The sequence below is a fragment of the Chiloscyllium plagiosum genome, unplaced genomic scaffold, assembly GCF_037043375.1.
Source record: "Chiloscyllium plagiosum isolate Xiang-an unplaced genomic scaffold, Cpla_swu_hap1 HiC_scaffold_2, whole genome shotgun sequence".
NCBI lineage: Eukaryota > Metazoa > Chordata > Chondrichthyes > Orectolobiformes > Hemiscylliidae > Chiloscyllium > Chiloscyllium plagiosum.
The window spans coordinates 123378210-123400265 of NW_028270140.1; the positions used below are offsets into that span (position 1 = coordinate 123378210).

The 22056-nt window shown below is 41.6% G+C and overlaps 1 protein-coding gene across 2 annotated transcripts in view; it reads right to left on the bottom strand.

Moving 5' to 3' along the window:
* ap3b1a (adaptor related protein complex 3 subunit beta 1a) overlaps window positions 1–22056 on the bottom strand; it is a 315493-nt gene that overhangs the window by 268706 nt on the left and 24731 nt on the right. The window contains exon 1 of one of the 2 annotated variants that reach the window (XM_088000365.1): window positions 4337–4490. The exons of the other annotated variant lie outside the window; for it this stretch is intronic. Within the exon in view, the coding sequence (XP_087856491.1) occupies window positions 4337–4461 (125 nt within the window). The 5' untranslated portion in view covers window positions 4462–4490. Of the gene's footprint in view, window positions 1–4336; window positions 4491–22056 lie in introns of those variants that run through there. 2 annotated transcript variants of the gene reach the window in all.

Below are 22056 nucleotides of genomic sequence, written 5' to 3' on the forward strand. Positions count from 1 at the left end.
GGATGAGCTAAAGGAACTGATGTGTTCCATCAGCCATATCAAGGTTGTACTGAGTGACAAATCAGGCTCGATTGGCTGAAATGGTCAAATCCTCTTCCTATATTCCTAAGTAACATTATACAATGTTGTAAAAACAAGAATTCATCAACAACTAAGTCAGAATCTAAATATCTTTATAGATGTTGAGGAGCCAGGATTAGACTTGGGAGGACAAAGTTAAAAATCACAGCACCAGGTTATAGTCCAACAGGTTTATTTGGAGGCACTAGCTTTTGGAGCGCTGCTCCTCCTTCAGGTGGCTGTGGACTAGGACCATAACAGAATTTATAACATGACACTAATCTTTTGCTACAAATTCTGTGTCTTATGGTCCTACTCCATAACCACCTGAAGGAAGAGCAGTGCTCCAAAAGCTAGTGCTTCCAAATAAGCCTGTTGGACTATAACCTGGTGCTATGAGATTTTTAAACTTTATCTTTATAGAGTCAGAGCACAGAAACAGACACTTTGGTGTATTTTGTCCATGCCGACCTAATTTCCCAAAATAATTTAGTCTTATACTCCTGCATTTGGCCCATATCCCTCATGCATCGATCCTCATATCTTAAATGTTGGAACTGTACACTGACCTACAACTTCACTCTGACAGTTCATTCCACATACAAACCATCTGAAAACACTGCCCCTCAGGTCCTTTTTAAAGGTTTCTCCTCTCACCTTAAACCCATGACCCCTAGTTTTGAATTCAACCACCCAAAGGAAAAGACCTTGGCTATTCACCTTATCTATGGCAGTCATGATTTAATAAACATCTACTGGGTCACCCTCCACCTTCTACACTCCAATGAGAAAAGTCCCAGCCTATCCAGTTTCTCTTGGTGGTCTGAAGGTGAATAATGTTAGGTTTATGGAACAAAACATCTGTGGGTTGTAATGAACATTGGAAGTATTAAGAAATTCCTCTCTAAAACTTAAGCCTCATGATGTGCATTAAATGTATTTGTGAAATGAGCTACACATTTCTCACTAGCTACTCAAAAACTATACATTCAGAAAGGTTTTTCTATCACTCAAGTTCCTACTCAAATTGAATTCAATGCAACCTTGAACCAACTTGATTGGGCAGAGATCAACATTAGTGACAATCTGAAGTTGATTATTACATTTGAAAATGGTTTCATCACAAAAGCAGCATTTTTAATCTGTGTCAATCCACCACTTGAGAACAGATTGTAAACTATTGAACAATATTTAGAGATAAAAGTTTGTTTGAACCTGCAGTTTTCATGAGCACCAGATATCTCAAACCGCTTTTACAAATAATGAAGTCCTTTGAACATGTAGGCAGTGTTGTGACATAGGAAATTCAGCAATCAATTCTGTCTGAAACCAACTCTCAAATAGCAAAGTGATCATGACCAGATAATCTGTTTTTATGATACTGATTGAAAGTGAAATGTCAGCCAGGACACAACTAGAGAAGTCCTATGTTCTTCAAAAGAGCACTATGGAATCTTTTACATCCACCCAATCAGGTAGATGGGATCTGAATGTGGGGCTAAATGGCTTACATTTCTTTATATCCACTTCAAAGTTCAGCATTTTATCCTAAAGACAACACCTGCAATACTCCATCTCAAAACTGCACTGTAATCAACCTTGAGGTTTGTGCTCAAATCCTTAAAATGAGACTAAAGAACGCAATCTTGTGCTACAGACGTAAACATGCTATCAACAGAAAATATGTAAAAAATATTTCTTAGCTACATTTGAGCACTGCAAGAGTCAGTCAGTTGTTCAGCAAGGAAACAGACCCTGTGGTCCAACTCGTCCACGCCGACCAGATATCCCAACCCAATCTCGTCCCACCTGCCAGCACCTGGCCCATTTCCCTCCAAACCCTTCTATGCATCCCATCCAGATGCCTTTTAAATGTCGAAATAGTACTAGCCACCACTTTCTCTGGCAGCTCGTGCCATACACATACCACCCTCTGCATGAAAAAGTTGCCCTCCAGGTCTCTTATACCTTTCCCCTCTCACCCTAAACCGATGCCCTCTAGTTCTGGACTCCCCCACACAAGGGGAAAGACTGCCAGTTTATCCTATCCATGCCCCTCAATTTTACAAACCTCTAAGGTCACCCCTCAGCCTCCGATGCTCCAGGGAAAAACAGCCCCAGCCTATCCAACCTCTCCCTATTGCTCAAATCCTCCAACCCTGGCAACATCCTTGTAAATCTTTTCTGAACCCTTTCAAGTTTCACAACATCTTTCTGATAGGAAGGAGACCAGAACTGCACACAATATTCCAAAAGTAGCCTAACCAATGTCCTCACAGCCGCAACATGACCTCCCAACCCCTGTACTCAATATTCTGACTAATAAAATGAAAATATACCAAATGCCTCCTTCATGATCCTATCTACCTGCGATTCTACTTTCAAGGAGCTACAAACCTGCACTCAAGGTCTCTGTTCAGCAACACTCCCTCGGACCTGACCATTAAGTGTATTAGTCCTGCTAAGATTTGATTAGATTACTTTACAGTGTGGAAACAGGCCCTTCGGCCCAACAAGTCCACACCGAACCGCCGAAGCGCAAACCACCCATACCCCTACATTTACCCCTTACCTAACACTACAGACAATTTAACATGGCCAATTCACCTGACCTGCACATCTTTGGACTGTGGGAGGAAACCGGAGCACCCGGAGGAAACCCACGCAGACACGGGGAGAACGTGCAAACTCCACACAGTCAGTCGCCTGAGGCGGGAATTGAACCCGGGTCTCTGGCGCTGCGAGGCAGCAGTGCTAACCACTGTGCCACCGTGCCGCTCACAATTTGCTTTCCCAAAATGCAGCACCTCACATTTATCTAAATTAACTCCACCTGCTGCTACTCAGTCCATTGGCCCATCTGATCAAGATCCTGATGTAATCCAAGGTAACCTTCTTCACTGTCCACTACACCTCCAATTTTGGTGTCATCTGCAAACTTACTAACTGTACCTGTTATGCTCACATCCAAATCATTTATATAAAATGACAACAGGTAGTGGACCCAGCATAGATCCTTGTAGCACTTCACTGGTCACAGGCCTCCAGCCTGCAAAACAACCCTCCACCACCACCCTCCGTCTTTTAGCTTTGAGCCAGTTCTGTATCCAAAAGGCTAGTTCTCCCTGTACTCCATGAGATCTAATCTCGCTAACCAGTCTCCCATGGGGAACCTTGTCGAACGGCTTACTGAAGTCCATATAGATCATGTCTATTGTTCTGCCATCATCAATCCTCTTTGTTACTTCTTCAAAAAAAAACTCAATCAAGTTTGTGAGGCATGATTTACCATGCACAAAGCAATGTTGACTATCCCTAATCAGTCCTTGCCTTTCCAAATACATTCTGTCCCTCAGGATTCCCTCCAACATCTTGCCCACCACCGAGGTCAGGCTCACCGGTCTATAGTTCCCTGGCTTGTCCTTACCACCCTTCTTAAACAGTGGCACCATGTTAGCCAACCTCCAAGTCTTCTGGCACATCACATGTGACTATTGATGATACAAATATCTCAGCAAGGAGCGCAGCAATCACTTCCATAGCTTCCCACTGAGTTCTAGGGTACACCTGGTCAGGTCCTGGGGATTTATAAACTTTTATGCATTTCAAGACATCCAGCACTTCCTCCTCTGTAATACGAACATTTTTCCAGATGCCACCATTTCCCTACATTCTATGTCTTCCATGTCCTTTTCCACAGTAAATACTGATGCAAAATACTTGATCATTATCTCCCCCATCTCCACACAAAGGCCGCCTTGCTGATCTTTGAGGGGCCCTATTTTCTCCCTAGTTACCCTTTTGTCCTCATACTATTTGTAGAAACCCTTTGGATTCTTAACTCTATTTGCTAAAGCTCTCATGTCCCCTTTTCGCCTTCCTGATTTCTCTGAAGTATACTCCTACTGCCTTTACACTAAGAATTCATTCCATCTATCTTGTCTATACCTGATACACACTTCCTTCTTTTTCTTAACCAAACCCTCACTTTCTTGGATCTACTAGATTTTTCAAAATTATATTAAAAAGCTTTTTGAATATTGCTAGCAGTACCCATAGTCCCAAAAGAACTGGTTTAACTTTGCAGGCTCTTGTAATACCCACAAATACAATTAGTGGAAATTGCCAATGAAGGGTGGAGCTAGTTTTGTGGGTGTATGCTGAAATCCCCATGATCTTAAGTTGGTTGCACTGAGAAAACCCACGCTCCAAGCTGAAACTCCAGGCCATTAACTTTAACGCTTTAACGCAACAACATTCGAGTGTCGATACATACCCAATCAATTGCTGTGCAGTTCTATCGTTAACATCTGTCAGGCCCTGTTCTTCTGAAGTTTGCTGCAAACTCAGTGATAGCTGAAGACTATCTGCAACTATCAGTACATTCTTCACTGAAGCCATTAAATCCAGTCTCGAGCTTGAAGCAAACCTCCCAGTTTCAGATGTACAAACCAAGCTTGTGCTGAGATATTACCAAGCCTGTACAAGTTAGTCATCTGACGGACAAACCAGTGAAGAAATAAACATTCCCAATGGATTACTTCACTGATTCATTAAAACATGCACCCATATCTCAATCATTTCCCTCTGCAAACATTCTGTGCCTATCGACAAGGTGCAGCAGCACTTAAGTGGAACTCCAGTCAATTCCTCTTCCTGTCCTTATTTCTGACCTCCAAAGCTTGACTGTTTTAAATACATGGAATAAAAACGTGATATATTTCTCATCTCACTATATCGGGAAACCCTTGTAAAAATGAAATGATTAATACAGTTAAAACTAAACAAAATCCCACGCAAGCAAACCCAATAAATTGCCACAAGAAAACAAATGCCATAGAATAAAAACAAACAGATCAATGTCAAAAACTGCCAGCTTAAATATAGTAGTGTGACGATCATTTTATGACAATAGACAATAGGTGCAGGAGTAGGCCATTCAGCCCTTCGAGCCTGAACCGCCATTTAATATAATCATGGCTGATCATTCCTAATCAGTATCCTGTTCCTGCCTTATCTCCATAACCTTTGATTCCACTATCTTTGAGAGCTCTATCCAACTCTTTCTTAAATGAATCCAGAGAGTGGGCCTCCACTGCCCCCTGTGGCAGAGCATTCCACACAGCCACCACTCTCTGGGTGAAGAAGTTTCTCCTCATCTCTGTCCTAAATGGTCTACCCCGTATTTTTAAGCAGTGTCCTCTGGTTCGGCACTCACCCATCAGTGGAAATATGTTTCCTACTGCCAGAGTGTCCAATCCTTTCATAATCTTATACGTCTCAATCAGATCCCCTCTCAAACTTCTAAACTCAAGGGTATACAAGCCCAGTCGCTTCAGTCTTTCAGTGTAAGGTAATCCTGCCATTCCAGGAATTGACCTCGTGAACCTACGCTGCACTCCCTCAATAGCCAGAATGTCTTTTTTCTCAAATTTGGAGACCAGAACTGCACACACTACTCCAGGCGTGGTCTCACCAGGGCCCTATTTGTTTCCTATTAGTCAACCAATTTTCAATCCAATCTAGTACTTTGCCCCCAATACCATGCACCCTAATTTTACTCACTAACCTCCTGTGTGGGACTTTATCAAAAGCTTTCTGAAAGTCCAGGTACACTACATCTACTGGATTTCCCTCGTCCAACTTCATAGTTACATCCTCAAAAAATTCAAGAAGATTAGTCAAGCATGATATCCCCTTCATAAATCCATGCTGACTCTGTCCTATCCTGTTACTACTATCCAGATGTGCAGTAATTTCATCCTTTATAATAGACTCCAGCATCTTTCCCACCACGGAGGTCAGACTAACTGGTCTATAATTTCCTGCTTTCTCTCGCCCACCTTTCTTAAAAAGTGGTATAACATTAGCCACCCTCCAATCCTCAGGAACCGACCCCGAATCTATTGAACTCTGGAAAATAATCACCAACACATCCACGATTTCCCGAGCCACCTCCTTCAGTACCCTGGGATGTAGACCATCAGGCCCCGGAAACTTATCAACCTTCAGACCTAACAGTCTCTCCAACACCAAATCCTGGCAAATATAAATTCCCTTAAGTTCAGGTCCTTCAGCCACTGTTACTTCAGGGAGATTGCTTGTGTCTTCCCCAGTGAACACAGATCTGAAGTACCCATTTAATTCCTCTGCCATTTCTTTGTTCCTCGTAATAAATTCCCCTGTTTCTGTCTTCAAGGGCCCAATTTTTGTCCTAACCGTTTTTTTGCCTTGCACATACCTAAAAAAGCTTTTACTATCCTCCTTAATATTCTTGGCCAGTTTACCTTCGTACCTCATTTTTCCTCTGCGTATTTCCTTCTTAGTAATCCTCTGTTGCTCTTTAAAAGCTTCCCAGTCCTCAGTTTTCCCACTTATCTTAGCTATGTTATACTTTTTCTCTTTTAACTTTATATGTTTCTTTAATTCCCTCGTCAGCCACGACCGCCCATGCCTCCTCCTGGGATCTTTCTTCCTTTTAGGAATGAACTGATCCTGCAACTTCTGCATTATACACAGAAATATCTGCCATTGTTCCTCCACTGTCATCCCTGCTAAGGTATTGCACCATTGAACTTTGGCCAGCTCCTCCCTCATAGCTCCATAGTTCCCTTTTTTCAACAGAAGTACTGTCACTTCCGACTGTACCCTCTCTCCCTCTCAAATTGCAGATTAAAGCTTATTGTATTATGGTCACTACTTCCCAATGGCTCCTTCACTTCGAGGTCTCTGACCAATTCTGGTTCCTTACACAATACCAGATCCAGAATTGCCTTCTCCCTGGTCGGCTCCATCTCTGAGGCACTCCACAAAGTCTCTTTCTTGAGGCCCAATACCATCCTGATTCTCCCAGTCTACCTGCATGTTAAAATCCCCCATATCAACTATAGTGATTCAGATATGTGCGCATACCATCAAATCTTGTACAAGAAAACTAAATTTATGAATATAAATAGTTTGAATAAAGTTACTAAACTTATCTTTTTAAGTCAGAAAAGACTTTTCAATTTAGTATCATTTATCATTGCTCTCTTTGCCTGATCAATACCTACTTCCCGATATATTACCTACTACGATGTTCCTTGCTTATTCTCCAGGATAGATTTATCTGCAAGCTCAGTCAAAAAACACAGCTACAATACTTCCAGTAAAACTGTTTTGGAAGTCTTCCAGATCTAGTACTACATTTACACTTAACAGACTAACCCAGTTTGCTAGGTGAACAAATTAGAACTCAAAATGCTATTCTTTTACTTGCAGATCAAACAGTTAATCCCAGTGGACTGCTCCTACTCAGTCTAGGGAATGATTAATTTTAAAAGAATAGGAATTAAAATAATCATTAACTTCCTTTCACCCCATATTACTCAATTAGGTGCTGAAAAAAATGGTTATTTGCCAACCTGGCATTCAACAGTGATTATCGTCCTAAAAATGTTAACTATATTTTCCAATGCCTAAGGAATTTCTCCAAATGACTCCCTTTCAAGTTATCCTGAAAGCAGCTGTTCTAGCCTTTTTCCATGAAAAATGCTTTAAACGAAATAGAATTTGACTTCTGCCAGTCATACTGTGCGCTGCCTATTGCGCAAGGTCACATATTTAACAATTATTACTAAAAATAAATGAAAAATACTGTGTAAGCAGAGTTATCAGGAACCGTAAATGGATAATATTTAAGTTACACATTAGCTCAACATTTCAGCTTCAGAAAAATCACTTTACAGGTGCAAATCAGTATAATGGCTGAGATATCACCTCTTTTCGATTAAAAGTTTGACTATAGTATCATCTATAAACAGTAATAAGTGGAACTGCAGTTAATGCTCACACATGAATGAATGATATCATTGGCAGACTAATCAACTCAAACCCCAATGCACCTTCAACAGATTATATACATGGTAGAGTTTTTGGACATGGGAATTCATGGCTCGTAGGTGTGCATGGTTCAGCTATGTACCTGATAAACTGGATGAAGTGTACATTACCTAAATCTGCTTTGGCTGGATCTTGCACCTTTTGAAAATGTATTGCTGCTTTGCTGATCTGCCATCATTTACAACTCTGATTTAACATGCTTAAGCAGAGATGTGACAGCTTTAAGAGCTTCAAATGAGTGTACACAGGCTGTTATAGAATGACAATCAAGATATTGTTACCATTCAAGTACTTGTTAAGGTCATTTCCAGGGAAAGATGCACCTGTTTTCAATACACAGATTGAAAAAGGAGAAAACTAGCCATGTAAAATTTGATTCAGCCCAATTTGACAATTTTTCCTTCCGCAGTTCCTGAAGCACTGCTGACAACAAAATCATTATGTCCCATCTCAAATAGTCTCAGGCATGAAATTAACGACAAAATTGTATGTTTTCAAAAAGGGTACTAAGTTAGTTTAGCAGCTACCTAAGGGTGAATTACAATTTTCAGAGACAAATAATTGATCATCCTGTCTAAGTTAGTGGTCAGATTTATTCAGCACTTCAGAAACAGGGAACACCTCAATCTTTCTAGTTTTATCTGAAGAGTAGTAAATCCATTGAAAGGGCAACTTCTCTAGTATCACAGCTTTCACGTCAAGTTTCACACCAATTATAAATTTGACAACTAATTTCATTAAACGGGTCTACTTATACATACTAATCCAAGATAACAAACTTCCATTTTTATTGCAGCTAAGGTGTTAAAGTGCTGGAAATGCTCAGTTCAGGCAGCATCTGTGGAAAGAAACAGAACTGAAGTTTCAGATCAGGACAACTTCTCAAAGCTCACACTTCAACTTCCAAATCTCAATATCTACCATCTGGAAAGACAAGGACAGCATATCCAAAGGAACATTTCCACCTGCAAGTACCCCTACATGGCTTACACCATGCTCATGGTCACTGGAACAAAACCATGGAACTGCCTTCCCACCAGGACTGGAGCTACACTAAATGAACTGCAGCAGTTCAAGGTAGCATCTTCTCAAGGAGGATCAGAAATGGGTAATAACTGTTGGCCAAGCCAGCAGTAATCACAGCCTGTGAACATGAGTTTTGTTTTGTTAAAAACAAGCACAAAATTGTGCACTGTTCAATAGCACTGGTTGGGGAGCAAAATTATAGCTACCCTTTATCATTTTGAAAGATGACCAATAATTCATCCCAGCTCCTTCACTCACTAAATACACAACTGTAAAATGATAATTTACAACTTTTGACTTCTCATTCATCCTCAAACAAATTTTGTATTCACTCATGGGAAAGGCGCATGGCTGGCTGTGCCTACATTGATTACCTGTTACTATTGAGGAGAAAGTGAGGTCTGCAGATGCTGGAGATCGGAGCTGGAAATGTGTTGCTGGAAAAGCGCAGCAGGTCAGGCAGCATCCAGGGAACAGGAGAATCGACGTTTCGGGCATAAGCCCTTCTTCAGGAATGGGGAAAGTTTGTCCCTTTCCTGAATAGAGACAAACTTTCCCCATTCCTGAAGAAGGGCTTATGCCCGAAACGTCGATTCTCCTGTTCCCTGGATGCTGCCTGACCTACCTGTTACTATTGAAAAGGTGATGATGACTTGCTGCCTTAAACCACTGCAGTCCACGTGCTGTTAGTAAACCCACAATGCTATTACTAAAGGAATTCCAGAATTTTGACCCAATTAAAATTAACAATTGGGACATATTTCCAACTCATTATGGCAAATGGCTTAGAGAGAAACTTGCAAATGGTGGTGCTCCCACGGATCTGCTGCCTGTGTCCTGCTCAAATGCAGTGACCATGGGTTTGGAAGGTGCTGTCGAAAACATATTTGGTGAATTCCTGCAGTGTAATGTTGTTGATGCTACAAACTACTGCTACTGAGTTTCAGTGACGCACAGGAGGCTGCTAATTAAGAGCCCATGGTGGTAGAGGTATGGATAGGAGATTGGCTGACTGGCAGAAGGTAGAGATAAAGGATAATAGGTTTTCTTTCAGGATGGCAGTCAGTGACTAGTGGGGGTCGCAGGGAGCAGTGTCAGGACCACGACTATTCACACTGTACATTAACAATCTGAATGAAGGATCTGTGGGCAGCATGTCATCTGCAAACTTAGCAACAAGTATAGTTGCTGGGACAGGTAATGCTTGGGAAGCAGAAGGCTGCAGTAGGACTTGGACAGGCTAGCAGAGTGGGCAAAGAAGTGGCAGATGGAATACAATGTGGGATACTGTGAGATTATGCACTCAGAGGAAGAGGAGGCATAGACTATTTTCTGAATGTTAAAAAAAAATTGCAAAGCCTGCCAGCACACCACCCCAACTCAACTCCATCCTGGGCTCCAAACAGACCTTCCAGGTGAGGCATAGGTTCGCCTGCCTCTCTTTCAACCCAGTTTACTACATCAGGTGCTCCCAAGACCAAACGTAAACTTAGAGAACGATTCACTGAGCATTGCAGCCAGGGCCACAGAGGCTGACCAGACCTCCCAGTCTCAATCCATTTCAAATTTCCAACATAACCATTCTTAGCCGCCTCCATTATTACAATGGACCACACTGCAAATTGGAGGACCACACTTTTTGCCTCAGCAATCTACAGACTCAACACTGAGTTCTCAGATTTCAACTAACCTCCCTTCCCATCCTCGGACTCCCTTCCCAGCCCCTCCCCTGCCCTTCCACATCTCACTGCCACCAACTGGATTCATTCCTCCCATTGATCAACCAGATCATACCCTCTACCCTGTCTTCACCTATCCCCACTTCACCCTGCCCCCACTATCCCCAGTCCTGAAGAAGGGTTACACCCAAAACGTCGACTTCTCCACCTGATGCTGCCTGGCTTGCTGTGTTCTTCCAGCCTCCTGCCTGTCTGGCCAGAATACAAGAGCAGAGATTTGGAATATTGAGCACAATTTTGGGCCCCTTAAGTAAGAAAAAATAGCCTTGGATGGGGTCCAGAGGAGGTTTACAAGGATAATGGGCTTGTCATATGAGGAGTAGTTGAGGACTCTAGGTCTAAACTGAATGGAGTTTAGAAGGATGAGGACGACAACTGATTGAAACTTACAGAATACTGACAGGCTTGGATACAGTGAATGTGGAGGTGTATCTAACATTCCCTTTAGAAACTAGATGAGGTAGTGTTTATTCAGCCAGAGGCTTAAGAATCTGTGGGACTCATTGCAGCAGAAAGCTATGGAGGTCAAGTCACTGAATGCATTTAAGACAGAGATAGATGGGTTCTTGATTAGTAAAGGAACCAAGGGTTATGGGGAGAAGGCAGCCAAATGGACTTGATAAACACATCAGCCACGATCAAATGGTAGTGCATACTCAATGCACAAAGTGGTCTAATGCTGCTCATATCTTCTGGTGAAGGAAGTGGTTGTTGGAGGATGTGCGGAGGTAATGGCCTATTGGTATGATCACATCTATTAATTCAGAAACTCAGCTTTTGTTTTGGGGACCTAGGCTCAATTTCTGTCACAGCAGATGATGGAATATGAATTCAAAATAAAAACCTGGAATTAAGCATCTAATGATTATCATGATTCCATTGCTTTTTGTTAGAAATAATATCTGGTTCACTAATGTCCTTTAGGGAAGCAAACTGACATCCTTACCCGGTCTACACATGACTCCAGACCCACAATGTGATTGACTCTTAACTGTTCTCTGGACAAATAGGGATGGGGAATAAATACTGGCGTATACTGTGATGCTCTCATCCTGTGAATGAATTGGAAAAAGGTGGCTTTGTCCTGAATGGTGTCAAGCTTCTTGAGTGTTGATAGAGCTGCATTCACCCAGGCAAGTGGGGAATATTCCATCACAATCCTGCCTTGCAGATGCAGGACAAGCTTTGGGGAGACAGGAGTCAAGTTACTCACTGCACAATTCCTAGCTTCTGACCCACTCATGCTGTCATTATATTAATGAGTCCAGTCCAGTTTCTGGTCAATAGTCACCCCTAGGATATTCATAGTGGGGAATTTCATGATGGTAATGCCATTACAAGTCAAGAGGTGATGGTTAGATTAATCAGAAATGGTCCTTGTCTAGCACATGTGGTGCAAATATTATTTGCCACGTTCAGGCCAAACCTGGATAGTGTCCAATACTTGCTGCATTTGGACATGGATGGCTTTAGTATCCAAGTCATCATAAATGGTGTTGAACAACGTGCAGAGAACATCCCCAATTCGGACCTTACAATGCAGCAAACATCATTGATGAAGCAATTGAACATGGTTGAGCTTAGGACACTACCCTCTTTGACGTCAAAGCCACATTTGACATCAACAGCACTCATCTCATCTACCACTTTACTCACTAAAAACATAGTCGAGAGTGAGATACCGTTAAAGCACAGGTCAAACAGCATCAGAGATTCCTCTGCTTCTTGGATGCTGCCTGACTTGCTGTGCTTTTCCAGAACCACACTGTCGACTCTAATCTCCAGCTAGTGCTGGAAAAGGACAGGTCAGACAGCATCTGAGGAGCAGGAAAATTGACATTTCAGGCAAAAGCCCTTCATCAGGAATGAGGCTGGGAGGCTCGGGGGTGGAGAGATAAATTGGTGGGGGGGGGGGGGGAGAGAAGAGAGGAAGAGGAAGAGAAAGAGACTGAGTGTGCAGTAGGTGGATGGAGGTGGGGATGAAGGTGATAGGTCAGAGAGAAGGGTGGAGCAAATAGGTGGGAAGGAAGATTGGCAGGTGGGACAGGTCGTGAGCTGGAAGGTTGGAACTGGGGTAAGGTGGGGGGAGGAGAAAGGAAGAAACTGGTGAAGTCTACGTTGATGCCATAGGGTTGAAGCCGTCCAATGCAGAAGATGAGGCATTCTTCCTCCAAGTGTCAGGTGGTAAGGAGTGGCAATTTATCTTCCATCCCCGAGGCTCCCAGCCTCATTCCTGAGGCTTTTACCCGAAACATCGATTTTCAAGCTCCTCAGATGCTGCTTGACCTGCTGTGCTTTTCCTGGACTACTCTAATCTTCAGCATCTACAGTACCCACTTTCACCTCACTAAAAATGTAGCCCATGTCTGGAGGTTTTTGCATATTTTGCATATCTTCAACTTCCTCAAAAATTCTCTTCATCAAATATTATGGCTTTCATTGTCATTTAAACCCTTTACTTAAACAAGGATGAAGGCTTAACCACACCACACCACTCCTTAAAATGCTTCTCTTTCACAATTTCGATCACCCAACCCTATGTTGCAATTATATTTTTTTTTACTATAGCCTGGCATGCCCAATGTTAGCTGTTTGGGAGTTTTTTTTTATAGATATTTTTATTGAAAATTTAACATTTTTACAAGTTTACAAATAAAAAACCCCCAAGTATAAACATTGATATACAAAAAAATCTTAAATAAATAATAACCAAAATCTATCAAACAGAAAAAAAAAGATACTGAGAGAAAAAAAAACAAAACTCAACTAACTACTAATCTAACCTACAACTAACCAGAGTGTATAATTAAATCTCTTACATTATTCAGGGGAAAAAAAACGACAGATAACACAGAAATTGAGTAGCGAGATACATGCTCGGAATGTGTTATCATCAAATAACAAAACCTGTATTCGTGCGGGATTCCTCTCCCAAGGGGCCCCGGACCAACCAGATTCGCCATCTCAATTAAATAAAAGCCCTCGTTAGGATGGCCGATATATCTGTACTTGTGTAATTCAAGAAGAGCTGCCATATTTTATGGAATAATTCGGTCTTTCGGTGCACCATCTTTGTGAGGAAGTCAAGGGGAATACATTCCATGATTATTCTGTGCCAATTTGAGGGTCCAGGGGGGCCCTCAGCCACCTATTTTACCAAAATAGTTTTCCTTGCACAAAAAGAGAGAATAGAAAATAATCTCTTCCCGTGCATATCCAGGGAGGGTAAGTTTGAAAAGCCCAAAAGGAGAGATACTGGATCCACTCTAATTTCCGTTCCTAAGATTTCTGTCAGAGCACTTGCTACTTTAGTCCAATACCTACGGATCTTATGACAGGTCCATAAGCAATGTACAAGAATGCCCACCTCTATTTTACATTTGGGACACATTGGCAAAATTTAAGGCAGGAGCATCTCCAAACAGTCCAGTGCTATATGGGCCCTATGAAATATCTTCAACTGAATGGCCGGAGTTCTGTTGCAGATGGAGATTTTTCTGGCATTTTCCCAAATGTCATTCCACATTTCTATAGAGATTTCCAGTCCCAAATCCTGACCCCATGTTTTAAGCAGATTGTCCCTATCTCCCGATACTTCATGTAATAAATGATAAATAGTGCTAACTAAAGATACCCCCATTGGCCATAAGAGTCTACGTTCTCTGTCTGATTTATAAAGACTATCTAATAGCATAGTCTTCTTCTGTATGTAATCTCGAATTTGGAAGTATCGAAAAAGATCACCATTAGGTAATCCAAATTTCTGATGCAGTTGTTCAAAAGACATCAGGACCCCTTCTTTAAACAGATCCCCTAAACAGGAGATACCCTGGATCTCCAGAGTTTGAATGTGGCATCTGTAAGCCTCGGTTAAAACCCCCATGCTCCCACTATCGGAGCATAGGGGGATGTTTTATGTGAGTTGCCCTCATTTTGCCGCATTGTATTCCGAGCTTTAATTGTGTTTAGTATTATAGGGTTTTTACAGTGATCATTGATGATTTTCCTCTTGTCTGAAAACAAGAGGTTAATAAGTGGGCATTTTACTTGAGAAGGCTCGATGTCCAGCCAGACTGATTGTGGGTCAGACAAGACCAGATCGGCTATGTAGCTTAATAGGGAACTTAACTGATATTTCCTAAAATCTGGAAAATCCAATCCTCCCCTTGCCTGTGGAAGCTGAAGCTTCTTCAGCTTAGTGAGGGGCTGTCTATGATTCCAGATAAAGGAACCCAGCCAGCCATACAATTTACGCAGTGCCAGCCTCAGCAGCATCACCGGAAGCATTCTCATAGGGTATAGGAGACTGGGCAGGACATTCATTTTAATTAGTGCTATTCTGCCTAACCAGGAAATTGGAAGGTCTCCCCATCGCTGGAGGTCCTGCCTTATCCTTTCCAGTAAATGCACAAAGTTAGCCTTGTATAACTGACCAAATACTAGGGTAATAAAAATGCTTAAATATAAGAAACCCTCCAGGGACCACCGAAAGGGAAAGTGGGATCCGTCCAATAGGTGGGATATACTAGCAAGACTACCCATTGGCATAGCCTCCGATTTTGAAAAATTAATTTTATAGCCTGAAAATGCACTAAAATGTATTAATAACTTGGATTAAGCGAGGCACGGACATCAGGGGATTACTGAGAAATAGAAGAACATCTGCATAAAGGGTAATTTTATGTTTACCTGTACCAATCCTCGGGGCCGTTATATTAGGGTCAGCCCGTATAGCTTCTGCTAGTGGCTCAATTATTAGCGTAAATAGCAATGGCAAAAGAGGACATCCCTGACGGCAGCCCCTATCCACACTGAAGCCATCCGAGCCTAATCATTTGGTAATCACAACTGCTTTGAGATTATACAGTATTGAGACCCATTTGGTAAACACCTTTCCAACGTGTAAAATAGATATGATCATTCAATCCTGTCGAATGCCTTTTCCACGTCTAATGAGACTACCACTCCTGGTATCTTTCCCCGATGGCAGGCTTGAATCACGTTCAAAACCCTAACATTATTGGATGATCTACGGCTCTTAATAAACCCAGTCTGATCCTCCTTTATGATGTGTGGCAAGACTCTTTCTAGCCTCAATGCTAACATTTTAGAAAGGACTTTAAAATCTACATTTAGCAAGGATATTGGTCGGTATGATGCGCAATCTTCTGGGTCCTTTCCTTTTTTGAGAATAAGGGAGATATTCGTCTCTTTCAGCGAAGGCGGGAAACAGCCCTGACTGTATGAGTAGTTATACATGTCCATAAGTGGACCAGCCAATATTTCCGCAAATTCTTTATAGAATTCAGCTTGAAAGCCATCTGGGCCAGGTGCCTTACCGCTCTGAAGTTGCCTGATTGTGTCAAGTATTTCTTGGCTTAAGGGAACATTCAGGACCGATACCTGTTCCGGAGTTAGGTCTGGAAAGGTCAGGATTTTAAAAAATGACTGCATCCTCCTAGTTCTATCTTCGCAATCCTGCGATTTATATAAATCAGAATAAAATTTTCTAAAGATTGCGTTAATCCTTTTATGATCAGGAGTCAGAATACCCGTACTTTCCTCGATAGATGTGATAGTTTGAGGGGCCTTTTTTCCTTTGCGAGAAATGCCAAGTATCTACCAGGTTTATTGCCAAATTCATAAAACCTTTATTTTGCAAATAATATTTCCCTCTTAGCCGTTTGGGTAAGCATGGTGTTTAGAGCTGCAACCCTTTGTAATTTGATAATAGAAGCTTCGAGCGAGCGAGCTTTGAGCAGACACTCTTATTCTCCCTTTAATTTTTTCTGGGTCGCCGAGTATGAAATGATCAAACCTCACGCGTAAGCTTTGATGGTCTCCCACATCATTGATGGGTTGCTAGCCGTACCTGACAATTTCTAAAAACGTTTTAAATTCTTGAGAGAAGTACTTTACAAATTTACTCTTTCATCAGGAAGGGATCCATACGCCAATGCCAGGGGGGAAGGGGGGGGGGGGGGGGGGGAGGGGGGGGGGATGTCTCACTGTTTCTCGCTTTGATTTCCATATATACAGCAGCGTGATCAGAAATTGTTATACTACCTATTTTCCAGGATGATATGGAATTTATTTTAAAAAATTGAGGGGGCGAAAAAACATATCAATTCTGGTGTGACATTCATGTGGATTGGAGTAAAAAGAAAAATCTCTGCCCTGTGGGTGAAGGTATCTCCATACATCTACTGGTCCTAATTCTTTGTTCAAATCCACCAATTGTCTGGACCTGGGAGATACTCCTGCAGTATTCTTGGGAATCCTATATATTTCCGGATCCATAATACAATTCAAATCTCCCCCTATAATTGTATGATGAGCACAGAGAGCCATCAATTTTGAGAAGGCTTCCATTATACATTTAAAAGGATGTGCCGGGGGACAATATAGATTTAAGATCCCATATTCCTCTCCATTTATAAGGGCTTTAATCAGAATATATCGTCCAGATTCGTCTTTTATCTGATTTAGGATTTTGAAAGGGAAATTCTTCCGAATAAGGATAACAACTCCCCTACTTTTTGTGCTGAAGGAAGAAAAGGCGGCCTGATCAAATCCACCCTGTCGTAATTTCAAGTGTTCTTTATCTGGCCTTCCTCTTCCCGTTTGGGAAGGCCCAGCAAACTAATATTTTTTTCGACGACCTCGATTCTAGAGGTCGTTGATGTGATTCTCTAAGGTTCGAGAGTCCGGACCGGATCTACGGCCGATTCTGCTCGGGAGGCCGCTGCCTTTAGCTCCGCCCCTCCAACTCTGCGCTCTGTTTCCTTGATGTCTCGATCGTGGTTTTGTAGCGCGGCCGAGTGTGAATTCCATCGGCTCCGGGACTCTTCGATGAAGGCATCGATCTTCGCATCAAGTTGAGATTATTTCCACGAGGCTCGCCACCGTAGTTAAGTTCCCCAGGGCAGCTGCGGACGCCTCTGCTGCAGCTGGGGAGGGTTCCTGCCTGCTGAGAACTGCGGGTTCCCTCCCCTTTAGTCATTTTTATGTGAGATTAGATTGTTTAAATTCAGTACTGAGCAACTAATTACATTAAGTAAAAACTATTTTAAATGATTTGGTGAGTGTGGTGGAGGCGGGTGGCTCACTTTGCCCAAGTCTAGGGAGGTGCACTATAGACTCAGACTTGCTGGGTCGCTGCCATCTTAGATCCCCCCAGAGTTCCTATTTTTAATCTGTTTTTCACCTATCCTTGTCAGGTGAAATGGATATTGTATCCAAGGTGCTCAGTTTCTTCATAAATCAGACGTGGCTCATTCTCCAAGTTGCTTTATTTTGTATCACATGTACAAAAGATGAATAAACAGTTCAAGACGAGGCCTTGTGATTAAGTTTAAGTTCCTTGTCAACAGTTCGTCACTCCACATAATTCTAAATCACTGCCAGGGGTTTAAGCAACAGATCTTCCACTTAGCCAAAGTCTGGAATTGTCTTAAAAATTCCCTGCACCTCTATACATTTCTCTCCTTCATCAAGAGACTCTGCAAGAGCTCTCTCTTTCTAAGCAGAGAATCACCCACCTGAACATCTCATGTATTCTGGTGCTAATCTTTTCTGAAGATTGTGAAGCACTTTGAAAAAATGTTACTATGTTATATGGCACTTATGCCACTTTCAGGTTAAAACCTAAAAGCATTCATCACACTCAAAGCTGGATAAATGCCCTAATTTTTCTTCATGTAATTAATTTAATGTTTATGTTCAACAGTTTCTGAAATGTTGTATGTTGTGATGCCAAGGAAACCAGAGCAGCCAGTAAACTCTAAACAACAGAATCATAGTAATAATCGTTACAATGAGGATGTGGGAGCAAATTACTGCAGATGCTGAAGTCTGTACTGAAAACAAATTCTGGAAATCACAACGTGTCAGACAGTACCCATGCAGAGAGCAAGCTAACATTTTGAGTTCACTCCCCTGCCATTAAAAAAGAAAACAAACTTATAAACTTATTCAAAGATCATTTACTTCATGGGAATATCTTTACAAATACTTCCAATTTATTTTTTAAAACATATCACAAATAACTTAAGGGAGCAAAACCTCTTCAAAGATTGGTCATTAACAACATGGAAGAGAAATAATTTACTAAGACTATCCTAACCAAGGTTAAGACAATAGTATGAAGGAAACAGCTTTCAGCTCCAAACTACAACATTAAACTATAAATATTTCACATATGCTTTTTCATGGAACTTCATATTTGTATGAAATACATACCAAATGCACGAACATACTTACAAATATGACAAGAAACTAAAGTGGTTTTATCAGGACTTCTTAAAATCAACAAGTACATTTTCCAACGCTGTAACCATGACTTGCAGGAAAAAATGTAACAAACATGAACTTCAGGTAAACTGCTGACACAGGGTATTCTAAAATATTGTTATTTCTTGAAGCTTCAACAGATCAATTTGTAGATCTACAGGAAAAAGTGAAAGATTTGATCAAACCCTGCCAATCACCTGCCAAATGAAAGAGATAATCCACTAAGATAATGACATGGACATATTGAAACTAAGTCTTTGTGGATTTGTTATTTGTGCATTCATGTTTATTTTTTTTAAAAAAGTGAAAAAAATTGGAATGCCAACCCAGGTTTAACGCTTCATAGAGAGAATCAAGTCAGATTAGATTAGATTAGATTACATTACATTACAGTGTGGAAACAGGCCCTTCGGCCCAACAACTGCCCCGCCGAAGCGTAACCCACCCATACCCCTACATTTACCCCTTACCTAACACTACGGGCAATTTAGCATGGCCACTTCACCTGACCTGTACATCTTTGGACTGTGGGAGGAAACCGGAGCACCCGGAGGAAACCCACGCAGACACGGGGAGAACGTGCAAACTCCACAGTCAGTCGCCTGAGGCGGGAATTGAACCCGGGTCTCTGGCGCTGTGAGGCAGCAGTGCTAACCACTGTGCCACCATGCCGCCCAAGTCAGCCTGGCTGAAAAAAATCCTTGCCTATGTTTACTATGGTACCCTTAATCAAGTATATGCCATCCAATGATTGGCAGAAAGGTTACTGCTCCAGGTAGGGCAGCACGGTGGCACAGTGGTTAGCACTGCTGCCTCACAGCGCCAGAGACCTGGGTTCAATTCCCGCCTCAGGCGACTGACTGTGTGGAGTTTGCCCATTCTCCCCGTGTCTGCGTGGGTTTCCTCCGGGTGCTCCGGTTTCCTCCCACAGTCCAAAAGATGTGCAGGTTAGGTGAATTGGCCATGCTAAATTGCCCGTAGTGTTAGGTATAGGGGTAAAAATGTAGGGATATGGGTGGGTTGCGCTTCGGCGGGTCGGTGTGGACTTGTTGGGCCGAAGGGCCTGTTTCCACACTGTAATGTAATCTGTAATCTGTACAATGGGGACACAAAGCACAAGTTTAAAGGGAGGCAAAAAAAATCTTTTGTTCAATCTTGAACATTGCTTCCTTGCATTTTTATCAGGACATTGCAAATAAAGATAATCTATGAAGGGGTGTCCACATTATGGTTATGTATGTACACTAGCTCTGAAATCATCTACTGCATTCCACAAAGTATATGGAATAACTATACTGGGCTGCTGAGTATTAGCCAATTCAAGAAAATTAACAACCAATCATCATAGCACTTGTCAACTAATTTGTCCCAACTGCTCAAGTCTCTTTATACTGAATATTTAGGGTTTTAAACATTTTAAAGGGAGCTTCAAAATGTTCTCACAGGACCTTTCCCTTGCACTGCTCATTATTAAAAAGTGAGGACAGTAGGCTGTCACAAAGGTAGTCGCCATTTTTCTAAAAGCTGTTCCTTGGCTCAAGGATTCTATCCTTGATTTTTAAACCGGGCCAGACTCCAATCAGTCTGGTTTGGTACAGAGATGAAAAGGAGTTTGAGAGGCCTTTCATTTATATGTAAACAGATGAGACTTCAGGCCAAAATGGTCATGTTTTAGAAGAGACCTGTATAAACAAACAAAGGGAAGCGGTCAACTCTCTAGCTGAGCAGTTTCAGTTCAGTCTTGAACTGGTTGAAAGTTCAACAGGGAGTTCACTCTCTTTTCTGCCCTTCAATGTCAACCTGTAAGCATATGTTCCATTTGTATTGGTTTTTAAAGGGAGTTTGCTTATTGGGGCTGTTGTGTATATTCGAAGTCCAGATGGATAGTTCGAGTTCTGTCGGGGTTCTTTATTCTGTCCTTTGTGCAATTTTGTGAATACATTTTTGTCTATTTTAAAATCTAGTAGTCTACCTAGCTAACTTAATCCAGGTAATTTTCACTATAAACTTAATGAAACAAATTGCAAAAAAGTTATGGTTAAGCCTGATTAAGAATGTTTTGAGCGGTCTGGCTTAGTCCATAACAGGGCAGTGCCAAGAAACAAAAGAGAACATCATAAGTCATTCAAAATCTTCCAAAGCAAGCACTTTTCTTCGCAGATGCAATAATAAAAAAAAAACTAAATTACGAGGTGCAAGGCACTGCAGAGTTTGCACGTGTCAGTTGCAATAGATATTACGTTTCACAATCAGTGTTAATGTAAACTAAAGTTAGTCAAAGGTTAGATATAGAATCCAATGTAAACTGCCAATATGTCACCATGCTCATACAAGAATAATGGCTATTAACTGCTAAATCATATTCCAATACAAAGCAAGATCATGCCAAGGACAAGAAGAAACTAGAGAGTATGGTTGTCAAATATTGGGAGAAGGCAATTGGATTCCTGATTAAGAAAATGTTTTAAAGGATACATATATTGAAACATGACATACAACTTCCCTAAATTCCTTCATCAGCCATAATAAATTGGTATCTGTTGTACTTGGCTTATTAAGTTACCAGAGCTGAAAATGTGTTGCTGGAAAAGCGCAGCAGGTCAGGCAGCATCCAAGGAGCGGGCGAATCGACGTTTCAGGCATGAGCCCTTCAGGAAGAAGGGCTCATGCCCAAAACGTCGATTCTTCTGCTCCTTGGTTGCTGCCTGACCTGCTGCACGTTTCCAGCAACACATTTTCAGCTCTGATCTCCAGCATCTGCAGTCCTCACTTTCTCCTTATTAAGTTACCAATTTATTAACTAATCAAAAGGTAAAAGGAGGAGAGTAAATAAAGACAAGAACTATAACTAGAGAGAAAAAATGGAAACTAATGAGGCTAAAGGCTGACCAACCGCTTGGAACTGATGGGGTATATCCAAGCATATTAAAAAAGTAATCAATGTATTGACAGCAATCTTTCAAGAATCTTTAGATTCTGGAAATGCCCCAGAGGGCTGGAAAACTGCAGATAAAAATTTTATTTAAAACAGTACAGCCATAATGCAGGTTTCTACAGG